This window comes from Fringilla coelebs (genome assembly GCF_963513975.1).
Source record: "Fringilla coelebs genome assembly, chromosome: 1".
NCBI classification, from domain to species: Eukaryota; Metazoa; Chordata; class Aves; order Passeriformes; family Fringillidae; genus Fringilla; species Fringilla coelebs.
In genome coordinates, this window is record NC_140028.1 from 84,951,322 (window position 1) to 84,974,911 (window position 23,590).

Consider the following 23,590-nt stretch of genomic DNA (forward strand, 5'->3'; position numbering starts at 1 on the left):
AAAAATTTGTATCAAGGATCTATGAATTCCTCTGTTTAATCCAGCTGTAAACCAGTGTGAATTTGAAGTTGATATCTGAAGTTTCAAGGGATACAACTTGTTTTCTTTTTAATGCTTTAGAAGAGAGAAGTGGGAGTTAAATGCAGCAATAATTTGAAGGCTGTTCTCCTTGTCCGAAATGGTATAATTCAGAGCTTTAACGTACAAGAGTTTTATAACTATGTATTTTCCAAAACTGTTAAGCAGTTTGATTTTTGTCTAATTTTTGCTCACTTTGAATTATTTATTTTATTTTAAAAAACCTTGAATGCTTTACCTAAAGGAGGATTTTGAAAAACACGGCATTTCAAACTAATCATTTGAAAGTAAACTGATTGTCTTTGAGGATACTTCTGTCGTGTTATTGCACTTCTTGTCCAGTAGATGTTGCTGTACAAACATAAAATAGGAGATTTTCTAAGTATAAAATTTGACATCTGCACTTCACCTAGGATTTGAAATAACTTTCAATGTAATTTACTCTACTGAGATCTCAGTACTCTTCACAGAAGGGTAGAACTACAAACAGGAAGACTATTAGTCAAATCTTGTTTTTCTTCAACTGTAACTGTCTCATGCAAAGTGTACTCATGTTCCTCTGTTCTCAAAGAAGTGACAATAAAGGTGCTGCTTATTTTGCAGTCTCTTTTACAATTAGTTGAACTATTTAAAGAGCCTTGTAATTAAATACTGTTCTTAAACCAAACAAAAACCCTGCAACCCTCCCCCTCATATCATGCATTTCCAAATTGCCTTCCTTCCAAAATTTGTCTTCCACTTCACATTGATGTCTTTCTCTGGTCAGCTTCCATGCTAAAAAAATACAGTTTCTTCATGTAAACTTGATACACAAATTGACTATGTATGTTTTAGACACTGCAGTGAGAAAACTTTAACCTCAGGAAATTTGTACTGCTTGAGCTACTCTTATGCTTGTCTCTGACTTTGTCTTTAGCACATATTTTTCCTCAGAGTTAAACATAAGGGTACTTACGTACAGTAAGTTGAGTTTATTGTGAGATGTATATAGTCTTTGCTTACTGAAATGCCCTCAGTTCGTTTTTATAATTACATCATAAACTCATCGTTTTCACTTCTTCACTTTGAAACCCCCTTTTTCAGAATTATTTTAACAGTGGTTATAAGATACTTACACTTTTCAATTTTCTCATTTTCACAAGACTGCTGAAAAATCTGGCCAAATGGAAAGATCGAAGAAAAATGCTAGGCAAAGACAAAATGATTTCAAGGTAAGTAGTTGGGGAAGATGTGGTGGGGAGAACCCTAAATTCTTTCATTTGTCCTTCATGGCAAGATACTTTAGTGTCACTTTGAAAAATAAGATTTCCTAACTAATTTGTGTACCCTCATACCTCCTTTTCCTCCCTTCTCTGCCATTTGGGGCCCCTGTAAATCTAATGTTTCTACCTGTTGTATATAGCAAGTACATGGATGCTTAAGCATCTTGGTAGAGATTTTTCCTTGATTTTTCTTTCCCTTCTTCTGATGCAGAAAATGATTCAGGAAGTTATGCACTCTCTGGTAAAACTTATACGTGGAGCCTTGCTTCCATTCAGCCTCAGAGAAGGAGAATTAAGACAGTATGGTGGCTGGGAGATGAAATCTGAACTTTCTGGCCAGTGGCTAACACATGTTATCCAGACTGTAAGGTAAATGCATCTCTGGACCCATAAAATCATTCTATTAATGGAATATGTGTGTTTTAAGACAAAATGTTTTGTTCATTGTGTTAAATACCCTGAATTTTGAGAATGTTAACATTTTCAAAAATAGGATTGCAAAAAAAATTGGTTATGTCAGATTTAGGATTCTATGTGCAAGTGTAATTATCAATGTCTCATTATATAGTCTTATTACATAATAATATATTCATTTTTTCCCTTAGCATCTTATGAAAAATTTTGAACAAAATATTTGCCTGGCACAGCATAGAGCTTAGGCACTCAGTGAATGAAACATGATTTAATTCTTTAGGGTATAAAGCAATTATTTGCTGCATTTGCTACACATCTTCCTATCTTTGCCAAAATGGGTGGAAATATCATGTTTTTAATTGTGGTTATTCTGAGATCACAATTTACTATTACAGTTGTTTAATGGAAGGTGATATTCCTGCATGTAATGTCATTCAGCTTATATTTTTTTTATAAAAGTAATGATGTACATTTCATTAATTGCAGAATGACTCACTGATATACAAAATTTGCTTGCATTTGTCTGTGGGGCCTACAGGAATTGTCATTACCTTTTGAAAAGTAGCTACTCCTTTTGAGTAATACCTGGGATAAGAAAAGAAAGGGGTATAATCATGTAGAGATATTCTTAGTGCACATGGGGTGATACACACCTGTTCTCAAGTCTGTTTGACACTTTCTGTCACTCTGTTGTCACTTAAATTATCTGTACTCTAACCACATAGAAAAATATTTCCATGTGAAGTTTGTTATTCTGGCTGAGTTTTATGGAATGCTTTCAATTTAAGAAGGAACTGAATTGATGAAAAGATATAAAGGGGCACCAGTGTTGCCCTTTTATGAGAAGCGAGCCATGAGTTTCCCTCAAATTATGAAATTCTAGACTTTAATGCTTGCACATCTGTAATACTGGCTTGGAAATGTAAGCAATGATTCTCTAAAGTTTAGCTGTGCTCCTGCCATCTGAGATAAGATCCAGGCTGAGGCTACAGACTACATGAAGATTCTTTTTCAGAGAATCCTCTTTTGCTTTCCGGGCACTACCCTTGTAATGAACAACTGAACTGAGAGCTGGGGAAATCCTCTCTCCCTCCTACTCCTTTTCCCACCTTGTTTTCTTAGTGATGGCACTTGAGCAAAAGTGGGCTAGACTTTACTGCAAAGTGATCAAATGTAGAGAATAAAAGGGGCATCTGGAGAAGAGGAATGGAATATGTCGTCATAGAGTATTGATCAGTTGTGACCAGGTCAAAAGCATGTGCAAGTGCTGCAAGTAGGTTAATTGTCAAGCCCCCACACTTTGACAGTCTGACAAAATTCTTGTGACTCACTAGTGATGAAGGTGGGCTGTTCCCAAGAGGAGTCTACACATTGCCTAAGACCTTTATTTGTTCCAAAGTTATGCAACAGTTTAAGCCTTATTTTCACAGTTCATAACTAAAAGTCATTGTGAAGCACATGACAGATTTTTACTCTTTTCTGTCATCTCACAAATGATTTACTGTTTTCTGCTTGTATTTAAGAGTGATAGAACTCACATCATTAGATAACGAGTTGTCGTTACATCTGTGTGATCTTAATTTTTCTGCTCCTTTGTATGTCTCACACAGCTGATATCACACACACATACTTGTGTATATCACACAGGTAGTAGCACTATCTTTCTCTTGTACCCTATCCTGTCATTGCCCAGTATGAATAAGTTACAGAGAATAAATTAGAGCTATGCAATCAAGTGAGCCATTGCTGATAAGATTTTTGTCTTACTATGAAGGTACGAAAGGTATGTATTTGTTAGGGTGTATTATAAGAGAAAAAGGATGATCTTAGGGATGTGACAGCTGTGTGCTCAGTGGAATCAGCTCTAAAGTACAGGGCTTCTGTGCAGTCTAAAGTAACCTACATTTCTCACAGATGGGTATTTACATTCTGTTTCCTGGCTGGCTGAGATAGTACAGATTTTTCTAATCTACTAATTTAGTAGTTGTGCTGGGTGGAGAGCAGCCTCATTAATGGTAGGAGTTTGGTGGTTTGTGCCCAATATCAGGGGTCTGGAACTGGAGCCTACAGGTGGATGATTGGAAATGTTCCACCTGTTTGCTTTGTGCCTTCCTATTCCTCTACTTTGGCACTTCTTAATACCTGTACTTTCCTCAGTATTAGCAGTAGGGCAGGTGGCAGTGACTGCCTTTGAATTGTCCTTTCTTACATATCCAGAAGTTGGATAAAAGCAGTGAACCCTCTGTGTCCCTGAGTGCAGCTGCAGCTTTTTAGTTGAAAGCTGAAATGCTAATTCTTGCAAGTAGCTGCTGTGTTACTATTTCTGAAGGAAAAAAACAGAAATTGATGTCTCCATCCTCACCTGTAGTACCAGTGTTTTGTGCCTGGTGAGAGTTGGAAGCAAAACAGTGGATTAATTTACTCTGCCCATGGTGCAGTAGCTGTATTTTGGCTCCTTGAATATATTCTTAGGAATCTGATGCACAGGTCCATCACCATTTGTGGCAGCTTAATCGTGGTTACTGTTTTCATGCAAGTAAAAAAATATCTCAAGAAACCCAATTGTGGATCTTGCATTTGACCTAGGCATTCATCTAAAACCAAAAAAAAAACTTGCTTCTGCTCCAAAAGGATTAATGGTAGAAAAAAGGTGGCATGTTGCTGTGATGACATTATTGTCATCTTAGAGAAAAATAAATCTGTATTTACAATCTTCTTATTTAAATAAATAATTAATCTTCTCAGAATGGGATAATTCATTTTCAAAGATACACTGAGAATGGAGCTGTTGTATTTATATATGCAGAAAATGTCTGAAAAATTCAATGTAGTCATATCAGCTTAAAAAACCTTCAGATTTACACTTCCACCTAACTTTATTTCTTCTCTAGGCTTAGTTCTGAGTCTCTTACTGCACTCGAGATACCCAATGACATGCTTCAGATCATCCAGGATCTTATTCTGGACCTTCGTGTACGTTGCATTATCGTGACCTTACAACACACAGCTGAAGGTAATAGAAGGCTGCAGGTTCCCTTGCTCACTGTCATTCTTTGTGCCCCTAATAAGCCCAAGCCATGGTCTGATAGATAACTGTGTTTGTTGGAGATGTTGTAGTGGAAGTTTGTTACAGATGTTGTAGTGGCAGTGCACTGATTCTGTAGTCTCTCACAAGAGTTACTCAAATACTTCATTTTTCTGCCAGAAATAAGTAATGAGCATTTTCTTCCCTCAGTGTAATAAATAAGAGTAGGTTAGACTTGTTTCTTTTGGGTTGAGACAGTTCTACAATGCAAATGATTTATCTCACAATGCAGCTTTTCCATGTTGGAAACAGAGTTTATTTTCTTTCTTGGGGTTTTCTGTAACATGAAGAATTAAATAAGTAGTGTCCCAACCCCAAGGACAAAAAAAAAGCCCAAAAAAACAATCCACAGCCCTTTATATTAGTTATGTGGTTTCCAGGGTTTTTTACTAACATTGTAATCCCCAGGGTTTCTTGCTGTGTACGCAACTTTTGCCGTAAATGTCTGGATTGTGAAGACCAGTATCACATTCTCTAATCTAATATGCCTCTATACCATCAGAGGCCATTCTTCTTGCTGTCTTTTATTCAACTCTGAAACTTAAATTTCAATGAATTAGATCTGCTAGAAATAAATGTCTCTCCTAAAATCGGGGCAGATTGATCTACTAAATCACTTAGCAGGGCCATGGGATTTTTTTCCAAAAGACTACTTACCCTTAATGTTAAAAAAAATTATGGCTTTTCAATATTGCAATTTAGTCACTTTTAATCTTTGGAATATGATTCTATGTAGGCTGAGTTTTACTCTAGGCTTAAGTATGCCAAGCATAGGTGGCTATATCAAGCAAGTTTTTAAAATTTTGGTGACAAAAAATCATTGGTTATCTATGGTTTTTTTGTTACAATATTGATATGAATTGCATTCTTGGCTCTTGTTTTATTAATTCCCATTTCACAATTAACGTTTTTTTTCTGCATTAATATCAAGTGAGCTGGCTGAACAAGTTTATACGTTGTCTTGTCTCCTTAAAATTCTGTCTAGTATTATCACTATTTCAGATTTCACATAAAGTATGAGAAAGTCTTTTTTGCTTTTCAGCCCTTAGCACAATTGAGTTCAATTTCTTTTCCTTAATGGTGTAAGAGATTTTTTTTCCTTTTAATTGTGACATGAGGATGATCTTATTGGACTGACTTCTGTCTGGGAACTGTGAGGGAGTCCTCAGATGTCCTGCTGTTTCAAAGGAAGGAAGTATTTAGCTCTCAACTGTTTTCTTGACAGTCCTCAGCTTATCCAAACTCTGAACTACCTACTTAGCTTCTCCAGCACAGTGCAGAGAGCTCCAAGATGTGGCCAATGATGAAAAAATCTGTTGTTTTACTGGTTTTACCTAGTTGTTGCACCAAGGCAATAGCCCAGTTCTTTGTTCGCATGCAGAGTTTCTGCTCCTTAGTTATTAATACAAGCAGTTCATACTTTTCTTTCTCGAATCAAAAGAAAGCAGATCCCTAGGGATGCTGGTATGTGTTATTGGCTGGCCAATGTAGCTCTCTTTTGTCTAGCCATAACAGCAGCCTTCCTCAACCACTGCTTCCATCCCCTGTCAGTGAAGCAGTTCTGTGTGCTGGCTGCAGCATCAAGCAGGAGGAAAGATGCCTGCTTGTGTCCTAACTCTCATTCTGTACTGTTGCATTGCATACCTTATCTATGGGCCCCTTCTTTTTATTCTTTGTTTGCTAAAGAAAATTGTACTTCTGGAATGTATTTAAGATAGTAGGGATTTTTTTTCTGCAGATGACCAGGTTAATTGGGCCCTTGAAAAAACTCTTATTATTGGAATGAAAGTACAGGTAATGGGTATTCTTATAGAGCTATGTAAATGTATCTCAAACGTAGCAATATATAAGTCCAAAAGGCTCCTCCTGGACTTGAATTTCACCTCTCCAATAACTCTGAAATATGAGTAAAGTGCTCATACAAATTTCAGTCTCATCTCTTGCTGCATGTTGTATGTTGGTAAAAGCATTCAGATGTAGTTAAAATATTCATTAGAGCACTTTAGCTTTTCAAATATGATAAACCTGCCCACGCACAGGAGTTTTTTTGTTTTCTTATGATAAACACCATGTACACACACTGGCCCTGTGTTCTTTCCCTCCTGTATGTGGTCACTGGTCATAAAGGTCATGAAAGACAAATCATGTGAATACCAGACTAGACAGGGAGTTTACATTAATGTATTTGACTGGAATTTGATGAGCAGTGAAGTATGAGAAAGCTTAATACAAATATAAAACCCACCAAATTTCTAAGAACAGAATACAAAAGTGAGCAGCTACAAAAACATGTAAATGCTGACCAGTGCAATCTAAACCCTTAGAAGACTATCAATTGAATTAAGTAGGAAAGTGAGCAGTCATTATTGTACACGATCCCTTAATGCCTTTTATCCTCACTGAGCCTATACTTGTGTGAGAGTTGCAGAGTATGACACTATAACTAAGCTTCTTAATTTAGCTACAGAAAGCACTAAGATTTTGAAGATAGCTTTCAGCATGCATTAGTTATCCTCTTTTCTTGGATTTTTAGAAGAGATGATAATTCACTGAAATTTTGTTCATTTAAAAGGGAGTTTCGTGATATGCAGGCACTTCTGATGAGCAATTTCTGTGTGGGAAAACTGTGTGTCAAAGCCCCACAAACTGCACACAGGTCATCTTTGTTCTGTTTACACTTCAATTATGCCCAAAACACAGTGATGATGCATGATGCATGCCATCCCTAGAAGAATTGTGTTTTTATAGTGCATAAGTTTTGGATTCACATCCTAATAAATAGTTATATAGTAACTATATGTATAAGTTAACACTTTCTGGGTAGTGAGAGAGAGTGCTTTTTGCATGTGTTCATGTACTTTTGAAGAAAATCTGGCACCATGGATCCTTGACCCTCAGTGGGGACCCTGTGCCTCTTTTATAGTTCTGAATATGAATTATATGCTGTCCTTTCTCCTTGCTAAAATGCTAGGCAGTTTTTCTTTCATTTTAAATTAAAAGCTAGAGCATTATAGGCTAGAGACTTAGAATCTTAGTTGAAGTATTTTAGTATTTTATACTGTGATTAAAAATTTACAAAACAAAAGCAAACCCAAAGTCTTTGCAATATTCCTTTAATTCTAAGCTTTCCAGTAAACGATGTGCTTCATACAAGTCCTGCCATGTATCATAGATGTGCTTCTGTGTGTGGTGTCAGCAGCACACCATGTGTGAGTTCCATTCTTAGTCATTTGAGAGTACTGAAGGCTTTGAAGCTTGTAGTGCTATTTGCTTGTATGCCTAGTCATTGCAGTTCCAGTGTCTGTGGTTTCTTTTCAAGTTCAAGAAGTTTTTAATAATTAAAATTTATACCTTCTCTCCCCACCCACCTATCCCATGTTTCCCCTATTACTCTGTCCTACAGATATAAAGAGATTAGCTGAAAAGGAGGACTGGATTGTTGACAATGAAGGCTTGACATCATTGGTGGGTATACTTGGTGTCTTGTAGGCACTTCCGTTGCTGGATTTTTTTTCTTTCTTTTGCATGTGTAATGAAACTGATTTCTGCATTCTCCAAAATTGAAATTATTTGGACTTTATCTGTGTGTGCATAGTGGTGTCTGTAGTTTTATTAAAATATGAAAATATGGGACACTGATTTTTTTTTAAATTATTGTTTGAATGATTACCTCTTTGAATGGTTTACTGGAGTAAAAAGTCATACTTGAGGTCACAAGTTCAGTTCACATCAAAATGCTTCATAACTTAGTAGGCGCACTACCATGGAATTGGTCTGTAGCTGAATAAATAGGTCACTTATATGTTATAATGAGAAATTGAACTGAAAAGCAACTAATTTAGGATATTGCCTACATGCAAACAACTAATGACTTGAAACCAAATTCAGATAAATTAGTGAGGCGCTTTCTGGAAATAAACAGTAATGAGTAATGCCTAAAACACGGCAAGCGCGTTGTAGGTGTGACTTAAATGCAATCTGCGAAAGCAGAAAAGGCCTGTGGGAGGGACAGTTCCTTTGTGTATGTTTTCTAAGGTAATGCTCCACAGACTTTTTTAGTTCTTCTTATTTGCTTCTATAAATACATGTTTAAGTTGAGTAGGAGGACATTAAGCAGTCACAATATGCATACTGTAGGAAGGAGTGTTGTTATCAATTGTAGTACTATAACCAGATTTACAGCTTCTGGTCTTGATTTCAGTTGCTGCTGCTATGGGCAAGTCCCTTAGCTTTTCTGTTTTTCACTGTGTTTATCTGCTGAATGAAGGCTGGGGGAAGGTTCTTTCACAGAAGTGTTGTTTCTTTATGCTCGTTCTATAGCCTAACCCATCTTTATTAAAAGACTGCTTAAGTAATTTTTGTGCTTTGAAATCACCCATTTATTCCTTGTATACTGTACTTCACTAGAAGCATTTTGAGGCCATGGTTGGAACATGCCAAATTTTAATGGTGGAAGCTGACTGTGTTTTGTCATAGAGAGACTGTTTACCTACTAAAGTATAGTTCATTGGGGTGATGTTAGAGCAAAGGTTAACCAGTATAAAAAAGGACCAGGCGCTCTCTTTGGGGACATTTTAGGCTTGAGGTAGAAATTTTATTTTAAGTTTATAGGAAAGGTTGAAGAACTCTCTAGCATTTATATTCCAGGTAAAAGATACAGTGAGATACAGAACCAAGTTGTTGGGTTTTTTTTTTTCAGCTTCATAATATCCAAAGAATCATATATCTAAACAACTTTCCTCTCCTGAGATGTGATGTTTTATAGTGTGGAAGTGAAAACCCAAGAGTAGCACTTTACTGCTAGCCTTCTTTTAAAGGATCCAAAAATCCTAAATACAGATTGTCTTAGTGGCTTTTTCATGATTTTCATTTTGTCATGTGAGCATCAGTTTCCCTATCCACCTCCATCATTTACAGAAATAAAAGTTATTCCTAAGCCTAAAGTAAATAAAATAAAAGTTATTCCTAAGCCTGTGGCATGGTGGCATGCCATAAACTATCTACTGAATGAAAAGCAACTTTACAGGACTTAAAAACATTTTTGTCCGCTTCTTTAACCCCAGTGAGATGATGTTTCGCTTTTCTGGAGCAGTGACTGCTCATGTTGCCCTGCACAATAGGTTCCTGCCCAATACTAGTAGATAGCTGCATTAAAAAAAATAAGTGCGTCTTATCAGAGAAGAGAGAAAGACAAGGAAAAATTGACTAATGACTCTGCTGTGAACTTCTTTGCACTTTCAGGATGAAATTGATACATGTTATCCAGTCACTCAAATTTCAGGTTTCGAAATCTGAAGGTAACAACAGCCCCTCAAACCATTTTTTGTTCTATTTGAAACAAACTTCAATTTGATTTTTTTAGAAACCTTTTGCTGAAGTACAATGCAGAAATATTGGACATCCCAGGTGAAATTCTATTCCATCTTGGATCAAGGAGTAGAGGAAGTGTCAACAGGCATCTGTAATGTTACCACAAAAAGCTCTAAATGTCTTTCCTAAGCCTTTTATACAAGGCTGTTTGGTATAAAAGTCTCTCATTCAGAGAAAAAAATGTACATTTTTACATTGATCTATGGTAATAATTCTGTAGATAATTTACATACAAAAGCACATCATTATGAAAGGATCCTATGGTAACACATGAAGTGTGATTTTTTTTTTCCCCCCTCTTCCACCCCTTATTTGGGATAATATGGAAATAAAGAGCTTACTATACACCTTGTAAGTTTTAATCTATTTGTGTACTGTATATTTAACATGCTTATCTACAGCTAACAACTCATTTGACTTTCAGCCATCCCAGTTTGAACAGTGCATTATTCGTTCCTTGCAATCTCTTAAAACTGTGTTGGACTGCAAACCTGGAGAAGCCAGTGTAAGTTTTGATTTATGTTTTCATTTTTGTTCTTCTTCTGAAACCCAATAGTTATTTACCTGAGAAGAACTTTTAGAGAATGATCCAAGGGTATAACTGTCCTCTGTATTTGTTTCCCATGTACACCTTTTCACTTGTGCTAGCTTTTAGACTTCTGATTGTGCTTCGTTTGTTAAGGGTAATTTGTTTTTATGTGGCAGATGGAACCTGTATTTAAATCTTTAAAGCTGCTCTTGTGGAAAAAAAATGCTACTCATGTGCTTTTCAGATAGCAGTAGACACTACATCTAAAATAAAAAAGGGAGAGGCCATTCCTAGGAGTTACTCTTCACTCAGTGTTAGATCCAAATTACTTGAAGTACTTCAATTTTTTGTCCCCATCTACTCAGTACCTTGAGGCCCTGATTGATTGAAACATTGATGTTTCTTTCTAAGGGAGTTTAACAGTTTTCCAAACTCCCTTGGGGCCCTACGTATAGATATTGTTTCTCTCTCCTCATTTATATTAATCTTTCTAGCTGGTCTGTTTTCTTAATAAACATTATTCAAAAGAATCTGCAGTGAATTCACCTGCATGATGAATCCTTTTTTTTAGGACATAAAGACCTTGTATTATCCTGGGAGCTTTTGCTACCATTCCATTAGCCAACAATGACACATACCACATATGCTAGGATTTCCTTCCTGTGTTATTTCCTTATACTTATCAAACTGTTTACTGGGACTTGTATTGTGTCTCCCAGATTTGGGATGGAGAAAAATTGGAATTGATCCATAAGAAAACAGTGTCCCAGCAGCCATTCCTTTAATTGTGTCATCTCTTTAGGGATAAGTTACTCAGGTCTTCCTTGAAAATAAGGCCATTTGAAGTTGTTCTGCTGAAATAATATGCTTGCATCCTCAGGTTTTCCAGCAGCAGAAAACACAGGAGGATGTGTGCCAGCTAAGCATTGGGATCATGCAGGTATCTTGATCACTTTGAAGTATGAAATTGTCAACACAAGTGACAATCAAAATGCGTGCATTGTACCTTACCCAGCTCCCAAAAGGTAGCTTAAGTTTGATGACTGTTATTCCTGTGGTACACTCAGGGATTCTGAGAAATGTTTGACTTCAAAAGTAGGTAGAGCTGACTAGCTCAATCCAGTGATGGCAAATCCTGAGAGAGTAAGTGACATATTCAAGTATTTTACTGAATGTGATTGTTCAAGATTTTACTGACAGTGATGCTTCTTGAGCTGATGCCATCTACATCTATATACTGCAGTCAGAGTAGAAATGCTGGTTTTCATCAGCTGAGGATCTGGCTTTTAATTTCTGTAGCAGAAAACAGTGTTCTTTGTAACAATATCTGGATATTTTTAAAAATTTATTTGAAATTTGGTAATAGCATTCTTTAGGTTGTTGAACCATTTTAATAGTCTCCTTGAATAAGAAATGATAAGCCAAAGCAACAAAAGAATTATAGTGAGGCTTCTGCAATTTTTACTTGGAATCCACTGTTCGGATTGAGCACATAAAAACTGTTAACCATGCTAATTAGCAGGTTATCACTGCATAATTTTAAACATGCATCATGAAAATTACCTATCAGGGTTAAAAATTGCTGTGTTTTCCTACTAGTACACTGTGATGCATGCAAAATAGAAAATATGCATTCAAAAGCTGTAACTAAATGTTACTGTATTTTTGTAGGTTTAAGACAAAACCAGGTAATAATAATTTCTCTGCTTTTATTGAGTGTAGTAAAAGTGAATTTGAAAATGTTTTTTAGTTCTGGCAGAAAATTTAGATCTTGCTTTATTATTTCTTAGGGCTTTATAGATTGTTTGGAGCAATTGAGCACCAAACCTGATGGTGACATAGATACTTCACAGTAAGTAAAAAGAAATAAGATTTATGTGTAGTATTCTGCAATTGTGTGTGCAAGTCTTACATTTCACAGGGTTGTGGTTTTATCCCTTCTGCATTTCATATTTCTTGTGAATACTGTTGCCTCTGAATAGTGATGCTTTGAAATAGGAGCAGGTACTTTTTATGTCAAAATGTTGTGTGGCATCATGTAATAAAGATCATACAAGATAATTAATAGTACATAATTTATACTGTTTTTTCAGTCACATAAGTTATGTGCTGCTGTTGAAGCAGGTGTGTTGGTTTTGACATGACTTTACATAGAATCAGTTGTGCTTGTCACCAAGCAATGTCCAGTCACGGTGAAACATCTGCCTTTCTTTTCTTCCCTCCTAATTTTTTAATGATTATATTGCTACTTCTGCTAAATTTATGAAAGTTGTTTGTTGAATAAATTCTTATGAGCCCCTTATTTTAGAGACCAAATCAAGTCAGACTAACCTGAGCTTCCAGGAGTTACAAACATTTGTGAAAAGCCAGAGACTTGTCAGATATAGCAGTACACATTGGAAAGGGCAAATTACCTCTGGTTTTAATGAAATTTCTTTTTCTTCCTATTCCATCCAGCCAGATGGCCATTGGCTGGATAGGTGTAAAAACAGAATCTGTGGCAAAAGAGAGAAATTATATTAAAGATAAATGCTTTAGGAAGGACGGGAAAGGCCTGTAGCTAGAATACTACTATCAGACTACCAGGCTTCTCCTGCAGGCTTTGTTGGCATCTTGGAAAAACTGAACAACGTGGACTGCTTTGTAATCTGGTATAAGGGGGGATTTGAAACAGGATTGCATTTCATTCCTTTTGATTGAATCCACCATGTATCACATAATCAAAAGCACTATACTTTTGTATATACTTACTTTTCAAACAATATTCCTAGTCTTTCAGTTGATGTTTCATCTCCAGATTTGTTTGGAAGCATTCATGAAGAATCAAGTCTTTCTTCAGTAAGTTTGGCTTCTATATCTAAAAGTTGATGTGAAAATATTTCTCAAAGATACAGGAATGTGGCTCTTTTTTATTGTTGCAATATTGTAAATATTGTTTATTTTGTTTTCTTTTTCTATAGAGAATAATTTTGTGTTCTGTAGGCATTTTTCTTGTTGAAAGCACTGGTTTTTACGGTATCTTAGTGTACCATGTTAAGGAAACTCATGAAAGTGGTTTTTAAAAACAGGTCTTCAGAAACTAAAATGGCATCACAGAAATCAGTGAAAATAGCACTGGTGTTCAGTCAGCTGAGGATCTGACTTTTGATTTATCACCTTGTTTTAGATTAGAATCAGTCTGATTATTATTACTTTTTGAAACCCACAAAGATACAGATATTCAGTAATACTGCTTTCCCACAGAAAATTTACTGAGAATAAGTGTTGGTTATTTGGCTTGTTTGATTTTGGATTTTTAGGAAGTGGAAAAAATATTTTTAATATTCTTGCCACTTTGGTTAATGTACTTTCTTCCATTTAAGCAGCTGATGAAAACATGTAGGTTTTACCTGCAAACTGAGAGCCTCTTGTGAAATTAATATTCCTTAGTACAGGTTTTAAATGTTGTCAGAAGCCCAGCTTTGCCTAATTTATAAGAGTAATAAGCATTTATGCTACAGTAAAGAATCACAGATTGCCAAACTGGGGCAAGTTTCTGAATTGTAGAATATAATAACTAGTTCTTTATATCATTTTATTCTTGCAACACACAGATTTGGTATTAATTGTTGACTTGTGGCTTCTTCCTATATGTCACGGGTGTAAATGCTTAAGGAAAAAGAAATCGTCGTTTTAGTCAATGTATGGCTTCTATGGTTCCATGTTATTATTTTCTTATGTAAATCACAAGACATTTTGTCTTCTCTTTCTTGAATGAGAACAGAGAAAGTGAGTGATTGGAGTAAGATTGGTCACTGTATTTTTTAAAATTCTCATTTTTCTAATAATTTGCATGCTGCCTGATTATAACTTAAAGTAGAAGGCAACTCTCAAGTCCTAGTCATTGTGTTACTGAAATACAAAACTGTCAGGAGTTCTGGGTCTGAAAACCAATACAATTTTTAATCAGATCAGTGCTGTTATGGTGACTTTACTGTCAAATAATTTTGTTTTCAAAATATTTTCTCAGTTGATTTTTAACTTGCATCTGAGATAGAAAACTAGTTTGAAATGAGAAGGAGGAGGGGGAAGAGGAAAGACCCAATCTATTTAAATAGTAGTTCTGTTTTGTTTGGTTCTTTCTTTGGAAGCTATATCTTATATCAAGATCAAGGAAAGGCAATTGTAGTATCTCAACTCCAGAGTGTATTGTAGTTAAAAAAATCATTGAAGAACAGACATAAGTTATAACCACTTAGAATCTCTTCAAACTGCTGAAATTACATAATGTAGTTCAGAACCTTCTAGTATTTTAGAGTTGGCGAGTGCATTTGTTCAGTACCTGCTTCCCTTGTTTTAGCCAGCTTCATGGGAAAGTGAAGATGATCTTCAGTTGATTTTATGATGGTCATAATTCTTAGTATATTTTTGATGGTCATAATTCTTAGTATATTTCTTGAAGCAAAGTAAAATCCAGAAACAGCTTCCTGGAAAGCTGTCCAAACCTAATTTTTGTAAAGAAGCCTTAACCACAGTTCTGTATTAGTCATAACTATTCCAATGAATGCTCTGGATCATATAAGAGGAGCTATAAGAGGAAGCATCATGTTCAATCATCATACCTGATATTCATTCATTTCTTAGTAGTTTGTTGACAAAAGTATTTGTAAACCCTACTTTATTTATGAGAATGTTTATTATGCACAGAGAGTCAGTAAAATACTCAATGTACATTTACAGTGTTGGTTATGATGACACTTCTTTTTTCAAGTGTTATGCTCTTTCTTCTTTCAATTTTTAGGAGCAGAGACTTTTAATTGCACTCAGTAACTGCCGTTACCTGGAGCGTCATACCTTCCTAAATATAGCTGAACACTTTGAGAAACATGGCTTCCAAGGTGTTGATAAAATAACTCAAGTAAGTGAGAGCACTGGAATGAAGCATCAATGCTTGAAGATTTTTATTTGTTTTACCTTCTGTGAAAAGTAGGTGCAAGTATCCAGACATCCAGAATGACTCCTGGGTGAGCCTTCCACGAATAGGTGGGACTCCAAGCATTGGTTGGACATAACAACAACAAGGATATGGTTCTGTGTGTTCATAAAGGGCTTAACTAGCTGGGATAGAAAATGTGAGCCCTTGTTCAGGACTTGTGTATTCAATGGCAGAGCTTATCTGATTTCTTAGTAATGCTGTTTAATGTCACTGTGTTCTCTCAATGCAGAGAGTAAAAGATTGTTATCTCAGGAATATACTTGATAAATTATTTCATCTGGAAATCTGCATTACTGATAGCTCTTGTTCATAAACTAGTTCATGGTTTTTTTGTTGTGTTTTGGGGGGGGTTTTGTTGTTTTTTCTTTTTCAAAGAACGAAAATGTCAAAGTGGGTGGCAGTAGCTGTCTCATTTTCCTGCCTTTTTGTAAAGATTAATCACTTCTTATGAGAAATGTTGTGACTTAATCCTTAGGACCATAAAGCTAGTTTATTTACAGAAATATTTGTTGGTTGGAAGTAAAGTGTTATCTTTTCCAGTACAGGGTACAGTATTTCACTCAAACTGATTGTTCAACTATGTAGTACATCCTTAGTCCCATTATGGCTGAATGTTGCTTGAATTTCTACAGCCTAAGTAGTTCTGAATAGCATTTGAAAGGGATTGCTATGATTTGTGGGGTTAGTACAATATAGAAAATTACTCTGGATATTGCCATTTTTTTGCTACTGAGAGTTGAGCTTGGTACAGTTAGAAGCAGCTAAGACATCTGTTATGTATGTGTTCAACACCCTGCCTTGCACAGCCACATCAAAGTATTGACACTAAATGTTTGATACATTTATAAATTGCCAAATTCAGATGTTGAAGGGGCAGATTAATTTCCAGTCTGCATTAACCCTTTGAAAACTCTGACTGGTGCAATACTGCATGTATTGGACATATCAGTGGGTCATGCCAGCTGGGGGGATTTGGACAATTAGATAGTCATCATAAGATGGCAGTTTTTGAACCCTTTATTAATTATAAATGAGGATGGAAGCTCACAGATGTTTAGAGGGGTGGGTTGATTGTTTCAGTTTTTTGTTCTGTCACCTAAACTTCTGAAAGTTTAAAATTTATTTAAATATTAGATTAGAAAACTGTAGTAAAAAATTGGCAATTTTTTTAAATATTAGTTTTTATCTGAAAAGACTGAAACTAAATCATACTTTTAAATATTGTCAGCTTTATAAATCTAAATTTAAAGTGAGTTTGGTAGTGTGTTTTAGTAAAAAACTGTCTGTTCTTACACCTGGCTGGTTTTTTTAATGTTGCCTTTGTTAGTAGGGGAATCATTATTATCTAATATTCTGAAGTACTGAAATTATAAATGGTAACCAAGAACATTTCTTTACATTCTATATGAAAATTATTTCAATATTTTTTTCTTAGTTTGCCAAATGCAAAATTGCATAAAGCAACCAAACATTACACTGTGCTTTTAGCCCATGCTACCTTGGCACATACTCATAACTCTTGTACTTCTCTGTGGAGATTCTTTAATTCAACTTATCATCAGTTTAGTCATTTAGGAAGTAGAAAAAATAATGTATCCCAGAAAATTCATCAAGATTATTGATTAAGCTTTTGAATAATGTTGTTTCCACAGTCCTGATAATTAGATAACTTAAAAGGTAGAAGCACAAAATGGTTTTATGCAAGAATTGAAAACTATAGTCACAGGGATGTTCATAGCATAAAGACAACAATGTGAGAATTGTCTATTTTTGTAAGCGTTTAGCCCACTTGAGGATCAGGGACATGGGTATACACAGGGGATGTTAAGGACTTCTGCTCTGCTTCCTTCCCCCAATCCTGGGCTCAAAATTACTTTCAGATTAATTGTTCATTCTTTCTTGCAATCTTTCCACCAACTGAAGAACCAGGTTACCGCAATCTCAATTGTGTATTGAACTTGACACAGGTTAGAGAGAACTTGTATGAAACAAAAAAATCTGTATTGAATGTGCAGATGATCTTTTGTACTGAGTGACTGCAAAAGTGGAAGGTCAAATTACTTAATTCTGAAACACTTTGCTGAGGAACACTGAAGCAGTTGTTTCACAGATTCTTTGAATGGGTACATATTTGCAGGGACTTCGCACTCAAACTCACTTTTCCCACTAGTTCAAAGCTAAATAGGAAAGGTCTAAGGGTTGTTTTTCTCCCTAATCATAAGAAATTGAAGTGAAAAATGTCTTGAAGCATGTGTAAGAGGAAAAAAGTGTGATATATCTCTACCTTTTAAAATATGTTCTATTTAAAAATAGACAGTCAGGTAGAAGGAAAAGAGGAAGAAAATAGCCTTGATCTTCTTATGCCTTATAGAGAGCTTTCCTTTGGAATAGAGATCCTCTTGTGACAAATCAAAGCGGTTCATCACCTAGAAAAGCAGGAAAGTCATGGTGTGACTTCTTTCTGAGCACCAGCTTCACCATCCCAACATTCCTAACATCAGCTTTGGCCTCAATAACAACTGTTTTCCCTTAGACTTGCGATCTCCTTCCTGAAAGCTTCTCTGTTTCTGTTCCTGACTCAAATATTGCAGTTCCTTTTTCTCTTTTTTTAACAATGGAGGCATACCAGAGTAGAGCACAATTTAGAGACATCCCTCTAGTGTATAAGGTTCAACCCTTATTCTACAGTTTGCAGTATTAAATCCTTAGGAAGGGATGATAAGGAGTCCTTTCTTTCTTTTTCTGAAATCCCAGTCTGATCTAGAGACCTGCTTTTAAAGCAGAACTCATTTACTCATTTTTAAACCCCTTTACTTCTGGAAATTATTATTCATACATACATGTGTGTGTGTGCCTTTTCCCTTAATTGCTGAGGAAAATGAACACTAGTTTTAAAGCTTTATTTTTGTGTTGCTTAAGCTCTTATTTATAAAGGTAAATACATTTCAGCAGAAGTCACGTGAGATTTTGATCTTAATTTTCATTTTATTTGCATTTAGCATCCATTACCATTTTTAGATACTAGTGTTCTGTTGCAACATTTTGTGATATGCATTGTGTTATAGAATCATTGTAGGAGCTATAATTACAGGGGGTAATAATAAATTTGTTTAATAAAAAGTCTTTTATAAAATTTAAAGTTGTTCAGATACAGTGAACAAACTGTCCATAATCCCCTTAACTTTCAGTGTGGCTAAGTTGCGTGAATTACAAAGTGCATGGAGAGCTGTTAAAGAGAAGAGTTCTACAGATGCTAATGAGCTGCAGCTTTTGTTTCTGTTGTACAAACACTTATTGGAGTAGAGAGGGAAAGTCCATAGGTTCAATTTCAGAAGACAGAGACTTCTAAATAAATAATGTATTTTTTTTAATATAGTGAGAAATTGTAAAATTAAAATTGATACATCTAAAGTATTATACAAAAATCTTCATGTTTAAGGATTGAAATTTTTATGGGTGTACTTTAAAGCATTCACAAAATTCAGTTGTTTACTTTGCAAGATGAAGATCTCCTGACATGCAGGGAAAAAAAATCATGCCAGTAGACAGTTCCTGAATTATCTGCCTGCTTAGGCATTCCTTGTATTTTTCATGAAAGTGTCTACTGCTGAATACAATCAGGAAAAACATTATACTGGGTAGGATGGACAGATAATATAGAAGTTTTGAAGTTTTTATATACATAATTATGAATTGAAATATGTCAGTAATTGCTGCTCTTTGTTGAAATTAAAGACGACGTTATTTTTTTGGTAGGTAATTAAACTCTTTTAGTTAATGACTATTTACTATGTTCTTTCTCTTTCTTTTTTTTTTTTTTTTTTTTTGTTTAATTTTTTTTTAGGTTAGTATGGAATCCTTGAAAGAGCTGGATCAAAGACTGTTTGAAATGTACATTGAATTCAAGGCAGATCCAATAGTTGGGTCATTAGAACCTGGCATTTATGCAGGATATTTTGATTGGAAAGATTGTCTCATTCCAACAGGTAAATATCTGCTTATTAAACTCAAATGATTTTAACAGTGATTGATAGGAGCTAAAATATACTGTACAATTAAAAACTTTTTTCTAGTCTGTGTTTTTAACTTTTGACATGTTCTCATTATGAGTTCTTTCTCACAGACTTTACTTAATTCCTAAATCATTTTTCAAATACCCCCAAATGATTAAAGCTGCTTTCATTATTGATAATCTCTTTAATACTTGTTTTTTGTGATTATTTTGCTTCATTGCTTGTACATAATAGAAAGAATTATAAAAGCCATCTTCGCTATTTTCTTATGAAATTCACTGAGGTAGTTTGGAATATTTTCCAATAGAATCTGGCTACTTTGATAATAGATGTAATTACAGTTCTCAAAAGGTAAAATTATGAGAAAATGCATATTATAACAGTAGTTCAGCAAAGAATGGTAAACCATCGAAGGGCAGGTATAAGGTGTTTAACTGACTGAGATGTTAGTCATTATTTAAATGCTTTAGTGTCCTCTGTTTTGAGGGAGCATAATAAATAAATGAGTCTGCCTTATTCTTTTTTTGCAATAGTGAATACTGTGCACTCTTAGGTCCTTTGAACACATAATTTATCCTATGCAAAGTTGATACATTTGAATTCCTTATCACATAAATGCCCGGTTAATACCAAGTAGAAATAAGTTACAGTGACATAGCACATGGCATTTTGAAGGTGATCTTGTCCTAATCAATTTGTACATTCTTGTTTTAATTTTTTCATGGAGTTGTACATGGCAGACTTAGTAAAATTCTGTGATACTTAAAAACTGGATATGGAGGTAATTACACTGGTAATTTGTACATCAAGAGCTGCAGGTGCTTGTTTGCACAAAAGCAAAAGGATTTTAGAGTTTATTACTTTAGATAAAAGTGTGTCTTCATCTCTTGTTAATACTTTTGTGCTCAGACTATACAGTGTGATACAACGTACTGCGGAAATAACTTAGATACTCATCTTGCACATTCAAAAACATTTCTGAATAATACACAACTTGTCATCATATTTGAAGTATGTTTTCACTTGGCACATTTGGATTACCACCAGCTAACCAAGACATTGTGTCAGCTTTTTTATATGCTCATTTCTTGATCTAGTGCATTGGCATCTACTTTCTAGGCTCACATTGCCTTTAGGATAATTCTACAGTCTTTTCTTTGTTTAAAGGGAATATTGCATTTCTGATACAGGTAGGCCTCAACCTTCTTGTTGTCCAATTTATTTTTGGTTTAATGTACTTTCTCTGTAACTGTGGCAAAAATTGAAGTGAAGACGGTGAATATTAGAGATGCCTCTTCAGGTTGCATATCATAGTGTTAGCCAGTTCAAAATAGTAGAAAAGTTGTTAGGGGTTTTTTATTAATCCCCAAGCTAGACATGTTAAAAAGGAACATATAGACACTACTTCTGTGCTTCTCCACCTTGATGATTAATTACCTTTCCAATTAATTAACCTCTGTTAAATGTTAACTCTGTTGACTCCTGGTATCGAAGTATTATGATTTAACATAAGCCAGCAACTAAGCATCACACAGCTGCTCTCTCACTCCTCTCCTGCCCTGGTGGAATGAGGGAAAAAATCAGAAGGGTAAAAGTAAAAAAACAAATAAGTTGAGGTAAGGACAGTTTTACCTCAACTGTCCTTAAAGTCCATATTTCTTACAACTGTCCATATTTCAATAAAATAAAATAAAATAATAACAAAGAGATAAATAAACCACAAGGAAGAAGAAAGAAAAGCAAGTGATACAAATGAAAAATAGTCACTCACCACCAACTGACCGATAGCCAGCCTGCCCCCAGCCAGCTTTCCCCCTAGTTTACATAGTGAGCATGATGTCTTATGGTATGGAATATCCTTTGGCAGTCAGGGAAAGCTGCCCAGCTCTGCCTCTTCCCAGATTCTCATGGATCCCCACCCACGCATTGTCAGGGCAGCATGAGAAACTGAAGTCCTTTGACTTAGTGTAAGCATTGCCCAGCAGCACCTGAGTCATGGGTGTGTTATCAACATAATTCTCATAATAAATACTATACAAGCTACTAGGAAGAAGATTGATTCTATCCCAACCAAAACCCAGACAAAGAGTAGCTTTGAGGACTTCAGTTTGTTTGATTATAGCAATAGTTTATTGACTCTGGAAATATTTGGTTCTCTGAAGATAAAATTAGTGAGTGAATAATAGGTAACCTCTTCATGAAGGTAGAGGAACTTCATAATTGAAAGGGACTGGATGAAAAAAAGCCTTTTTGTGGGGCAAATAAGAATCAGATTTTTTCCAGTATTCAATCAAAAAAAGAAAAAAAGATCACCCAAGAGCCATATAATTGATTTTTTTTCAATAAACTGGTATTCACAAACAACTTTAAATTGTACAGTAAGATTTTAATTGAGAAAATATACTCATACATAATCTAAACAATGCAGTTAATACTGCAGTAGACATGTTATCTTTTTTATTTTCCTTCTGGGAAAACCCAAAACAAACAAAGCTCTATGTTACACTTAATCTCCAACAGCATTGAAAATACCTACTTTATTAAACTGAAATAACATACATATGACAAGGAGTAGGTCTAACTTGAGTCAAACACATCATTCACTGAAGGCTTTGTTAAACAGTGACATATTGATTTGCTAAGAAAAAATTGTATATTGGAAATTATTATCTGTTTTCAGTAATCTTTATGTCTGCAAATTGTAAAGATTTGCATTATTTCATTTTCCTGGTTTGGATTTTGACTTTTGAAGTCTTAATTTTTGTTAAAAAAAGAAGAAAAAGCATGGCAAGGCAAACTGTTTAGGCCTCAGTTGTGTTCCTGAGTGATGCTATCAGTGATGTGTAGTGTTATATCTTTACTGGATGATTGCCAGGACATCAGCTTTTGGCATGAATTTTTTTTTATGTGCTGTTTCTGCATCAGCTTTCAAATAGGACTAATGATGATAGTAAAAAGGTGAATTTTGACAAGAACAGTTTTTTTTTTTTCTGAAGGGAAAGAAGAGAGGTCAAAACATCAATTTGCCCATATGTAAAAGATAAAGAAAAGGTAAATTATTTCCCTGATGCAGTCTGAAACTTTCAAGACATCTGGTCGTTGAAAATCTAACCAGAAGGTTGGGCATGTTGATGCCATGACACATCTTTTGCAAAGGACATTTTTGAAAATGTCTGTATGAAAATACTCCTGATTTGGTTAGGAACAAGATGAAGAATGTTCTGGTGGTGAATTTCCTGTCCAGTCCAGAGCTTCAAGACTACAGCTGCTTCTGAACAGTTCTCTGCAGAGGCCCCCTGATCTGGACTATTGGAAGTAATGCTTTTGGGTAGATGGAAATATTCAGGAGAAGGATGCTAATGCTGAGATAGGAAATAATGTAACTGCAAGAGAGGGAGAGACTGGAACAAAAAACTTGTGATGAAGACTGGTATCAAGTAAGGAATGGAGGTGGAGCAAGGTGGGAAACCAGGAGTGGATAAGCAAGTAAGAAACATAAATTAGGATAGGATTTAGAAATGAAATTAAATAGAATTAATCCATTTTTATTTAGAAATTTAAATGGATTGCACAGGATTATTCAAACAAGAGACAGGCTTGAAGTGCAAATAAAAGGATAGAGAAATCTGATACTCACTAGACAAGTGAGTTTACCAGAGGCTGCTGTGTAGTGTAAGAAATCCCCTCAATCTTCCACTTTCATCCTCTAGGGATAACAGCCTAATAATATTACTAATTACTTTCCTTGCACAGCTAACAGAAGTTCTGTATGAATTCCTGTATATTTGGAGTACACTACAGGCAATGCTATATATTGGCAATACCACTGGGTAGCACAGCAATTACCTAAATGTTTTGCCTTGA

The 23,590-nt window shown here is 35.2% G+C and overlaps 1 protein-coding gene across 1 annotated transcript in view; it reads left to right on the forward strand.

The window, feature by feature from the left end:
• Positions 1 to 23,590, forward strand: part of EXOC2 (exocyst complex component 2) — a 126,866-nt gene that overhangs the window by 71,302 nt on the left and 31,974 nt on the right. The window contains exons 14-23 of the mRNA XM_084220647.1: positions 1,221 to 1,289; positions 1,552 to 1,709; positions 4,646 to 4,767; positions 8,243 to 8,304; positions 10,634 to 10,714; positions 11,619 to 11,678; positions 12,529 to 12,590; positions 13,510 to 13,576; positions 15,519 to 15,635; positions 19,558 to 19,699. Of these exons, the coding sequence (XP_084076773.1) occupies positions 1,221 to 1,289; positions 1,552 to 1,709; positions 4,646 to 4,767; positions 8,243 to 8,304; positions 10,634 to 10,714; positions 11,619 to 11,678; positions 12,529 to 12,590; positions 13,510 to 13,576; positions 15,519 to 15,635; positions 19,558 to 19,699 (940 nt within the window). The remainder of the gene's footprint in view (positions 1 to 1,220; positions 1,290 to 1,551; positions 1,710 to 4,645; positions 4,768 to 8,242; positions 8,305 to 10,633; positions 10,715 to 11,618; positions 11,679 to 12,528; positions 12,591 to 13,509; positions 13,577 to 15,518; positions 15,636 to 19,557; positions 19,700 to 23,590) is intronic.